Genomic DNA, 11644 nt, shown 5'->3' on the forward strand with positions numbered 1-11644 from the left:
TCACCCAGATTGCAGAACTTGTCATTAGCAAATCTTTCAATAATTAACAGAGCTGCAGCTTGATAGGATCAGCTGCTAAACATTCTGCCTCTTGGCTAATACTAAACAACACAATAGGAATTTTTTCCTGTCACTACTAGCGAGAATTCTCCTCATTTCCTGTCCAGGAATCAGGGGTCAGGACAGGAACTTACAGGAAACCTCCCCAAAGGAAAGGGGGAATTCTATCTTTGTGAGCTGTTCCTATGACTTAGGCTTAGTTTACTCTAAAAATGTGTGCATTTTAAGGCACATATTGTCATGTACTTGTTCTATGTATAACAAAGTACTGATACTGGGTCTAAAGCACAGTGCTAAAATGCATATGTGTGAACAGACCAAAACTGTCTCATAGGGAAACATGGAAAATTCCTTCAACAGAGCTGTGTTTCAGCTCAGCTTTCAGTGAAAGCTCACTGCAATATTCTCAGTGTAAACAGGCCCCCATCTTTATTGCAGATTTACTGTATGTGAAGCACCTGTTCAGAGAACAGCTTTAACATTTTGAAATTCACCTCCCATTCTGTCCTTTTGTCAATCATCACAAAAGCAGGTTGTGAACAGGGGCGTAGCTAGAAAAAATAGGGCCCATAGCAAAATTTTGATTGGGTACCCCCAAACAATTTATAAGGTACTGTGCCTCCGGTAGCCCCTCAGTACAGGGAGCTAGAGATACTCCCCAGTAGCATTTTGCTGCCCCAGTATAGGTAGACACTGTACCAATACTGGGAGGTACTCCCAGTATGGATAGCCAGAGGGGATCCCAATACAGAAGGCCAGATTAGCCCCACTAAAGTATAGGTGCCCTCCCCCCCCCCCCCCTATGTAGTGTATCAGCAGAAGAGTGGTGCTGGAGGGAAGTAACATACCTCTCTGGACTCCACCGATGATCTTTACTCCTAGTCTTTCTACAATCACAGCGCCCTCTGTCATCATGTAACCCACATGACAAGAGAGGGCTATGTAGTCATGGATACAAGGATGCTACGGCGCTTGGAATGGGACCCAAAGCAGCTGCTATGGCAGTCCCTATATAACACTGGTTGAGAGGAAAAACCAGTGTAAAGGAGACCCGAGCAACAACATTCATCCCGTTCATTTTTCAATTTATTCACTTATCAGTATCTGAAGGATGAACTAAATGTCTAATAATAGTGATAATAATATTAACTTCTGTTGATGGCTATGGGACAGACACTGATAAATTTAACTCTGTGTTATTATTTTGATGCCCCTGTGAACTTTCTGTCTAGAAGGTTTAATAGATTTCAGACACATCGGCCTATATGTGTGTTATCTGTAATTCCAGTCTTCTTATCCCAGCTGATCTAATGTATATCTGAGAGGGGGCTTTCTATCCCATCTGCTCGTAAGCCAGACGCTACTACTGTTTTCATTCAGAGGTCTGCTTCATCCCCAGCTCTGAACTTTTGGCATCTGCACAAGTTGTATAACATATGGAACCACTATTGTGTTTAGCTCTGGAATGTTACGGTACAGTTACTGAATATTATTTATGTGCAGTGCCTCTCTGCCTGCAAATTATATCATTGTCGAGATCGATACAATTCACAAACAGCAGAAATGTGTAGCTACTTCTATAACCATATGTTCACATAACATAGTATGTTTGCTGCCCTCATGAGCTTGCAATCTAGAGAGACTACTTTCATTTGTTTCATCTTCTTTGCAGGTTTTTGTTATTTCATGCTTTCTAGTGTGTCTGATTGTGTTTTCTTTTCACGTTATTTCTGGCATTTGCTTCTTTGCCCTTTTATAAAAGGGTGGCAATGCCTATGTGTGCTGAAAAGGGGTAAACAAGCTTCTATGGTAAATCTCAAAGTAGGTATTTATACACAAAAAAAAAAATTAGTACACATGGTAATAAGCAGGAATGGTTTAAAGGACCACTATCGCGAAAAAAGTAGGCAGTTAAAAAATGTGACAGATGACAGGTTTTGGGCCAGTCCATCTTTTTACAGGGGATTCTCAGGGCTTTCTTTGTTTTCAACAGCATTTCCTGAACAACAGTTGCAAAATCTAACTGACATAATAGTGTGCAAGTGATTAGGCCGGCTGGTATCTTGCTATTTTGGCAGTTAAACTGCTGTTCAGGAAATGCTGTTGAAAACAAAGAAAGCCCTGAGAATCCCCCTTAAAAAGATGGACTGGCCCAAAACCTGTCATCTGTCACATTTTTTAACTGCCTATTTTTTTTGCGATAGTGGTCCTTTAAATATAGAACTTGTTAATTTGACAAAGAAAAATGAAGCTTTAGTTTCTATGAGCAGTATTGTAAAATTGTTATTTTTTTAACAACATATATTTGTTGTTTAATTAACAGATAAAAAAAAGGAAATTACAGACATAAGAAAGAGAAGATCCAACAAATATATTTTCTCACATTGGTCACGTTAAAGTTATTACAAAGAAGTGTAGCCAGACATTGACTAATTATACCAAACTAACGACACATGAGTGCATCCTTATTTATGAGGAAAAGGTATTGGAAACATATCGCTTTTATATAAAATAATTCATAACTATGGGGATTCTATCCTTGCAGTTATCATTCAGCCCAGACAATCTTTATATTACAGAGCTGTGTGCCTTCAGCAGACCGTGTCTATTAGCTGAAAGGAACAGCAAGAGATAGCAAGACTCTTGAGTGAGGTATAAATAGTTAGGGCTGAATCCATTGAATCGCAGCGCATGGTTGCCTGCATTTTGGGGAGTCCCATTTGGGGAGTCACGTGCAATGCAGAGCTACACTGAGTGCACGACTCTGCATGGAATAATGGAAACGAGCCCTTAGTAAGAACAATGACGATAATGGAATGGGGGGAGGGGGAAGAGAAAGAAATGTAACTTATAGCAGTCACTTCCCCCTCCCTTGGCCCCGGATGTTCATGCCTTTAGAAGTTTATTGAGGATGTGTCTCAAAGTTCTTCATCCAACTGGACCAAATTTCGTAAACATTTTTGGGAGATTTGTAGGTTAGCTTATAGAGGGGTAGCACCGTGTTAATGGATATTATCCACTTATTAATGTCAGGGTTTTTTGTTGATTTTCAGTTTATAATAATTTCCCATATAACTGCATAAATGGCGGATAAGGAGTTGGCTATGCGTTTTTGCTAGGGAACCATCCAACAGACCAAGTAGTGCAACCCTAGGGGTTGCTGTGAGATTCATCCCTTTAATAAGAATGCAAAAATCTTATTTCAAGAAAAGAGAGATGACTGGGCGCTCCCAACAAAAATGGAAGAAAGTTCCTACACAGGCAGAGCATTTCCAACAAAGGTCACTGTTGGAATTGTGTATTTTATGCATCCTTGAAATGGTTATTTTTTACTTGTTTTTACATAGCTTATACTAGATAGGAGTTGCTAAGGATGCTGGAGCCAATCACCATGGGAACTGATTGAGATACTGTGCACCCAGATAATTGTCTCTCTAGTGCATGGCTGGGAAGGTTTACCAGAATAGCAAGCCAATAAATAAGTAAAAAGTTGATGAAATTAATCTTTTGTTGACACTGAACATGAAAGCTAAAGCTTATTCTTACTATTTAAATTTTAATCTAGAAACTATAAAATTTGTGTTCAGTAAATAGTTGTTTAATAGATCCTAATCTTACAGCGCAAGTAGACTGTCTAGGTGACTTAGAGTTCAGTATTCCGTTACTTGCTATACATTTCCAAGATTTAGTAGACCCCATCCCCAAGCTGATAATAACATGCTGGATTATAGCCAATAAAGGTATATTGAACTCTGAGTCACCTAGACCAGTGTTTCTCAACATTTTATTGGTAGGTACCCCTTTTAAAACCCTGTACTCACCAAGTACCCCCTAACTTAGCAAACATTATCACAAGTACCCCTTTACAATTATATATGGAATCGTTGTACTTGATAATTTGTTCTAAACAATTTCCAAACATTTACTATTGCTTTTATTTAACTAAAACACTAATTTGGTGGTGTTTAAATGAGATGTATCATTTTCTAAAACTCTTAATTTTTTTATTCTTGGTTAAGTATATCAAGCCTGAGTACCCCGTGGAACCATCAGAAGTACCCCCTGGGGTACGCGTACCACATGTTGAGAACCCAGGACCTAGACCATCCACTTGTGCTTTAAGATTGGATTATTTGGTGGGCAACTCCCCAGCCCTGATGTCAATTAAGGTCATAATAATAATAATACTAATAATAAAGGGATTTGAGGTTTACCAGTGAATTACTAGAGTCACAGAACCCACTAAAACCTGACCAGAATTTAGTAATCTGTTGTATATGTGTTTACTCATTAGCAAGTTCATGGATAGTCATTAATATTTGTTGACACGACTCTTCTTCAATAATTAAAAAAAAATCCTTTTTCTCTTTTCTTTTAGAAATCATGGCTTGGAAGTGGCACATCAGCGGAGTTGTAATCTTTGTTATCATCCATCTGACTTATGGACAGTGCCCTAAAGAATGTAAGTGTCTCAGAAGTCAACAGGTGGAATGTTCTGGGCGCGACGTTGTTGAGATACCACACTCTATTCCCCAGAATATTAGGGGCCTTTCACTTATAAACACGGAAGTGACAGAACTACAAGATGGAGTATTGGAAAATATGACAGCCCTTCTGGCTCTGAAAATTGAAAAAAGTGAACTGTCCACTATCGAACCTAATGCATTCAATAACCTTATAAGTCTTCGAATCCTCAGTTTGATGAACAATAAATTGCATGATTTACCGGCTGGGTTGTTTAGAGACCTAGGCAAGTTGGAAAGCCTTTTTCTCTCAAACAACATGTTGGGTCAGATTCATCCTTCATTATTTCTTCCATTATTGAATGTGAAAGATCTCAACCTACTGGGAAACAATCTCCGTTCTATCCCAAGAGGTACTTTAGATCAGATGAGTGGACTCACTAAGCTAAACATTGCCAAGAACAATCTCACTCGCCTGCACCCCAAAACTCTAGAAAAGGTCACCAAACTTCAAACCCTAAGACTTAATGAAAACCAGATAAAGGAAATTCCAGAAGGACTTTTGAATACACTCACAAGTCTTCAGGAGTTTGCAATACAAAGCAACCAGATCAGTCAGCTATTTCCTGGGCTGTTCTCTAACAACCCTGAACTACAAAAAGCATACCTATCAAATAACAAGATCACATCATTGCCAGAGGGACTATTTTTCAACACACCCCAGATTTCTAAACTAACATTGTTTGAAAATGCAATAAAAGCAATTCCTACCGGGGTGTTTGGGCATTTGCAAAAGCTGAAGGAACTCTGGCTATATGATAATCAACTTGAGAAACTTGTAGATAATGCCTTCTCCAATCTAACCCAACTGCAGTTACTCGTTATATCTAGAAATCAAATCCACACTATCTCTCCAGATGCCTTTGGTGGGTTAGAAGAGCTCCAAGAACTCTCACTGCATACCAATGTACTTACTACTTTACATGAAGATGTTCTTCAGGGATTACACAAGTTGGAGAACATATCCCTCCACACCAATAAGATAGACCATCTTCCCGCAGGTGTATTTCGAAATATGGCCACTCTAAAAAACATACAGTTACAGAACAATTCACTGCAGCGGCTTCCGGAGGGTATTTTTGATACGGTAGTCAATTTAGATGAAGTGAAACTTTACAGTAATCCATGGAAATGTGACCTTCAACTCCTTCCACTGAAGAGCTGGATTTCTGACCATCTAAACAAACTTGGGAACTACAGCACAGTTATATGTGCCAACCCACCTTTCGCAGGTGAGCCCATAGCTGAGCTAAATGACCAACAATTAGCGTCATTCATTTCCAAATCCACAACTGCCCCTGTGATGGAATATACCACATCTATGTCTGAAGTAAGCAGCACTGATGCTCCTTTTCATTTTTCCAAAACAACAAATCTGTATAAAACAACCCTCAAATTTTCTGCAACCACAAAAGCAGAAATTTCCGACAAGGACTTCACAGAGGAAACAACTCCAGATTCAGATGACTCCGAATTTGACCCAACCTATGTCCCTCCAGATGATAGGGAGTATCGTGGAAACAGGCTAATTGGTGTCGTTGTTGCAATAATAGTTTTATGTTGCATAGCTATTGTATGCACAGTTGTCGCTTGTATACTTTATAACAAAAAGAAGAAGAACCATGTGGTACTCATGAGGATGAAGCAGCAAAATGAAGCATAAAGAAACTTATATAACTTAAAATTACTGATAAGAACTATTGCAGATTATGAAAGGAATGAATAGATGCACTGTTGAGAGACTGATTCAGTCTTTTTCATTTTTATATGAATGTAGGATGTTTGTTCTTTTACCTTGACATCTATCCAACAACCAATTTTGCAAATGTACTGTCGATAATATATCAAATGTTAAAACCTAGCTACCATGTATAGTTAGTAAGAAATATTCACATTTTAAGAAACCAAACCAAGACCCTAAATGCTAGTTTTATATAAATGATAATGTTATTGTCTTGTTGTCATCACCAAAAGTCAAAATAATGTATGCCTACGGCTGTAAAATATGACAAAAACATACTCAGGAATACAGTGAGCATTCTCATGCCAGTGAATGGGAATTCATTTTTAGTCCTGTCTCCTGTGATGTAAATTAGTATAAAGGCCATTGGAAAGCTGTATAGAGAATGAAAGTTGTACATACTTGCACAAGGACATACGGCAACTTTGTTCTATATACAAGGTGTTGGTCTTTTTATGTGTGGGGCTGTTAGTTATAGTTAGGGTCGGTTATTAAAGTGGAACTGTAAACTTGTAAAAAAACAAACTGTTTCACTTACCTGGGGCTTCCCCAAGCCCCCAGCAGCCGTCCTGTCCCCCGCCGTTTGTTTTTTACAAGTTTACAGTTCCGCTTTAAGTTTTTGCCACCTTAGGGAAGGTCACCTGACACTCAGCCAGGCAAAAAGTGTGGCCACTATTCCCCCCCCTCCTTTAGTAAGATGTGCAGATTCTGGCTAATATGCTAAGGCTAATTCCCTTTTTCTCCTAGGAGATAATTTTTCATCTTCTATTTAAAATAACTTTCCAGTATTTTTCAACAGAAAAAGTACTGAAAAGGTAAAAATTGTTTTGAGTATTTTCTTGCTTTCATGTGGTCTAGCCTCCTTGGCGGTAATCCCGAGCTGAGCTCGGGGTATGCCGCCGGAGGTCGCCGCTCAGGCCCTGCTGGGCCGATTTCGGTTCTGAAAAAAGCAGCACACGCAGCCGGCACTTTGCCAGCCGCGTGTGCTGCCCGATCGCCGCCGCTCCGCGGCGATTCGCCGCGTGCAGCGGCGAAAGAGGGTCCCCCCAGCCGCCCGAGCCCAGCGCAGCCGGAACAAACAGTTCCGGCCGGCGCTAGGGGCTGGATCGGGCGGCTCTGACGTCAGGACGTCGACTGACGTCCATGACGTCACTCCGCTCGTCACCATGGCGACGAGGAAAGCGAAACAAGATAGGCCGCTCATTGCGGCCTATCTTGTTACTTTCGATTGCCGGAGGCGATCGAAAGTACACATCAGGAGCGCCCTCTAGTGGGCTTTCATGCAGCCAACTTTCAGTTGGCTGCATGAAATATTTTTTTTTTAATTAAAAAAAAACCACATTGCAGCCTCCCTGGCAAAATAAATAAACCGCCAGGGAGGTTAAAGGGCATTTTACTGAGAAGTAAAAAATTATCACCTGGGAAAAAATTCAGGAGAAAATAGTTAATTGCATATGGGCCTCTGTGTCTTCTTAGTAAGAAGAGCCCGGGACTAAGGGGGCCTTCCCCTCACCCACATCTGAACATGAGAGTGGCAGAGTGGCCACAGAGGAGCACAAACACCTGCACAAAATGTGGCCTGATTTACTAATACTGGAGAACCCTAGAGAACAGTGGAAAAAATAAGTGAGCAAGCAAACCTTGTATGAATTAATTACAATTTGTCTGATAACAGATTAGAGCAGTCTGCAACCCTTGATAACTAAAAGGTCACTGAAATAGTATCCACATGTGCACAGAAACAACATTTTAAAATAATGTTGGCCCTTATTCAATTCACTTTTCTTTCTAAGTTTTCTCCTAGGAGATATTTATCATCTTCTTTTCAGCACTCTGCAGTACCAAAAAAAAATTCACAAAGTTCATCTGTCGAATTATCATACTTATTAACTCACAATTTACCTCTCCTTCAATGACTTAACTCATGGTTTGTCTCTCCTTATTTGACAACTCATGATTTATCTCTCCAGATCTGTTTAACTCATGCATTAGCTCTCCTTAATGCTGGTTCACACTTGAGCGGATGCAAAATGGGCACGTAAGCACTCTGTCCATTTTTGCATCCGTTCTGCGCTGTCCACTCTGCACCTGTTTATCCACTTTGCCTGCGATTGCTGCCCCTAGGCCCCTCTATACCCCAGAAGGAGCATGGGGCTCTCCATAGGATGCAGTAGACCAATTCTCCCTAGCAACAGGGAGAATTTTCATTGGTCCACCATGACTCAATAAGAATTCTCCCTGTTGCTTAAAATTCCCATTGGTCTTTTGCAGCCTAATGGCGGTCCCCATGCTTCTGCCAGCTACTGGTCTGTGTACAGGGACCGATCGGCGGTTTTAAGCAGCAAGACATTTGGTCTGGCTGATGCCCGGGGCAGATGCGTTACCCCATCCGCCTCCCCAGGATTATCGGGAACTGCACAGAAGTGCGCCCCACTTACTGCAATGGAGCAGATTGACAAGTGTGAACGCCTCCTATTTATAAAATAGGAGTGCCGTTCACTGTTAGTTTAACGATGAGCGGAGAATGGACTAAAAATGTTTGTTCTCCACTCAAGTGGGAAACCTACAGTTAAAGGGTCACTTAAAGAGACTCCGTAACAAAAATTGCATCCTGTTTTTATCATCCTACAAGTTCCAAAAGCTATTCTAATGTGTTCTGGCTTACTGCAGCACGTTCTACTATCACCATCTCTGTAATAAATCAACTTATCTCCCTCTTGTCAGCCTGTGTCTGGAAGGCTGCCAAGTTCTTCAGTGTTGTGGTTCTGTGATGCATCTCCCCCATCCAGGCCCCTCTCTGCACACTGCCTGTGTGTTATTTAGATTGGAGCAGCTTCTCTCTTATCTTTTACAAGCTGGATAAATCCTCCTCTGAGCTGGCTGGACTTTCACATACTGATGAATTACATATGGGCAGAGCTGTCTGCACTCTGCAGGAAGAAACAGCCTGACACTTCAGTGGAAGATAGCTGCAGGGGGAAAGAAACACACAAATGATCTCTTGAGATTCAAAAGGAAGGGTGTATACAGCCTGCTTGTGTATGAATGTATTTTCTATGTGTGGACATACTGTGCATCAACCTACTTCCTGTTTTGGTGGCCATTTTGTTTGTTTATAAAGAAACTTTTAAAAACTGTTTTTAACCACTTTTAATGCGGCGAGGAGCGGCAAAATTGTGACAGAGGGTAATAGGAGATGTCCACTAACGCACTGGTGTGTTTACTTTTGTGCGATTTTAATAATACAGATTCTCTTTAAGTCTCTGGAAAAAAATTAGTTTTACTCACCTGGGGCTTCCCTGCAGCTGTATTGTGCCCACGCAGACTCCATCAGATGCTCCTGGCCCCGCCGGCAGCCACTTCCGGTTTCGGCGACAGGAGCCGACAGGCCGGGAACGCGAGTGATTCTTCGCGTTGCCGGCCACAATAGCCCCCTCTATGCTGCTATATGCTATATTCTATAGCAGCATAGAGGGCGCTATTGTGGCCGGCAACGCGAAGAATCGCTCGCGTTCCTGGCCTGTCGGCTCCTGTCACCGAAACCGGAAGTATCTTCCAGCGGGGCCAGGAGCATCTGATGGAGTCTGCGTGGGCACAATACAGCTGCAGGGGGCTGCTGGAAGCCCCAGATGAGTAAAACTATTTTTTTCCAGAGACTTAAGTGACCCTCTAAGGTAAAAAATAAGCATTTTAAAAATGAATCCCCTTGTCTTCATGAGTAATTGTGATTGCAATAGCAATACCACAACCATTGGGGTTGATTCACTATCACGATAGCTACCCTTACTGCTCCCTTACCGTGCCTTATCAGAGTTAACATGCCTTATCAGCGTTAACATGCATTATCAGAGTTATTGTGCCTTATCAGAGTTAACGTGCCTAATCAGAGTAGCATAGCAAGCGCTACAACTTATGCCTGCTAATTGGCAATGACAAGTGCTCCACTCGTTCTGTCCTGAGTCCCTACAGGTCCAATCACTTTAAAGGACATTATTCTCACACTTTGATTGGCCCAATAGGCTGCCTGTCAAGTTTCCTGTCAAGTGACAAGCAGCCTATTGGGCCAGTCAAAGTATGGGGATGATGTCCTTTAAAGTGATTGGACCTGCAGGGGCTCAGGGCAGGACGAGTGGAGCTCTCATCATTTGTCAATTAGCAGGCATAAGTTCGTAGAGCTTGCTATGCTACTCTGATAAGGCATGTTACGCATGCAGTAAGGGGAGCTATAGTGATAGTGAATCAACCCCATTGTCTGCCCCTCCTTTCAGAAATCCTTTTTGTGCTAAGCTTTGACCTAGGTGAGGATTTCAGACTTTTCCTACAAATCTGCCACACCTTCAGTCACACAGACTATGAATAATGCGTGAGCAACAGAGATATTCATCATGTTAAAGCCAGTTGCATGTGGTCCGGTATTACAGGTAGTCATGGAGAGAAGACATAACAACAAAAGTTGTTTAGGTGATACCTTAAGGCCTCATTCAATTTAGGCAACACAGATGGCCGTGCATTCGGAATGCAACACACGCGATCGCACGTGATATGCGCTGCCGTGTGCTGCTGATCTCATTCATTACAGTGAATGGTATCAGCGCTGCGCTTTGCCGAAAAATGCGTGCAGCAGTGCGATAGCGCATCGAACTGCTATGCAGTGCATATAGTTTAAACGTCAGAATTACTCTCTATGCACTTCTGACGTTCTTGTGTGTCACACACTAGATGCGCTGCTGAGTCTGACATGCACATGGCAGTGCATACAGGGCTTGATTCACTAAGCCGTGATAACTCATATCACAGCCGTTTCGGCGCGTATTTTAGCGTTTGCACGCAATGCAAATTTTCATGCAGAAATTTGCGGTTGCGTGTGAAAAACTCGCAATCACGCGCAAATGCGAAAATGTTCGCAAATTTCGCGTTCACAGTGTGAATGAGACCTTAATGACTAACCTTATAAAGGCGCCCACTGGCGGTCCAATTTCTAGCAAAAAAACATTCGAGCAATCAGAAATTCTGATCGGATTGGTTGTAATTAATCTGCGTTGATGGGCACAAACGATTACGAACCATTTTTAAAACAGTCGTCCAATTAAATTTTCATCAAACAAAAATTTTTGATTTTCTTGTTGGTTGTGATAGATAGGAAGCAAAGATTGGTCCATTGATGGTGTAGTGAACACTTTCACATCCGATCCGAATTTCTGATCGCTCAAATGATTTTTCGTGAGAAATTGGATCGTTAGTGGCCACCTTTAGATTTCCACGCACAGTTCTGAATCAGTTCTGTATCGTACCTGAAGAAGTAACTTAAAGTTTTGAAAGC

The 11644-nt window shown here is 41.5% G+C and overlaps 1 protein-coding gene across 1 annotated transcript in view; it reads left to right on the forward strand.

Annotated features, from left to right (window-relative positions):
• The window catches only part of LOC137571668 (leucine-rich repeat-containing protein 15-like), a 43887-nt gene extending 36385 nt beyond the window's left edge, over positions 1-7502 (forward strand). The window contains exon 2 of the mRNA XM_068281160.1: positions 4439-7502. Within this exon, the coding sequence (XP_068137261.1) occupies positions 4444-6246 (1803 nt within the window). The 5' untranslated portion in view covers positions 4439-4443 and the 3' untranslated portion in view covers positions 6247-7502. The remainder of the gene's footprint in view (positions 1-4438) is intronic.
• The last annotated feature ends 4142 nt before the right edge of the window (positions 7503-11644 follow it).

Source organism: Hyperolius riggenbachi, chromosome 4, assembly GCF_040937935.1.
Source record: "Hyperolius riggenbachi isolate aHypRig1 chromosome 4, aHypRig1.pri, whole genome shotgun sequence".
NCBI lineage: Eukaryota > Metazoa > Chordata > Amphibia > Anura > Hyperoliidae > Hyperolius > Hyperolius riggenbachi.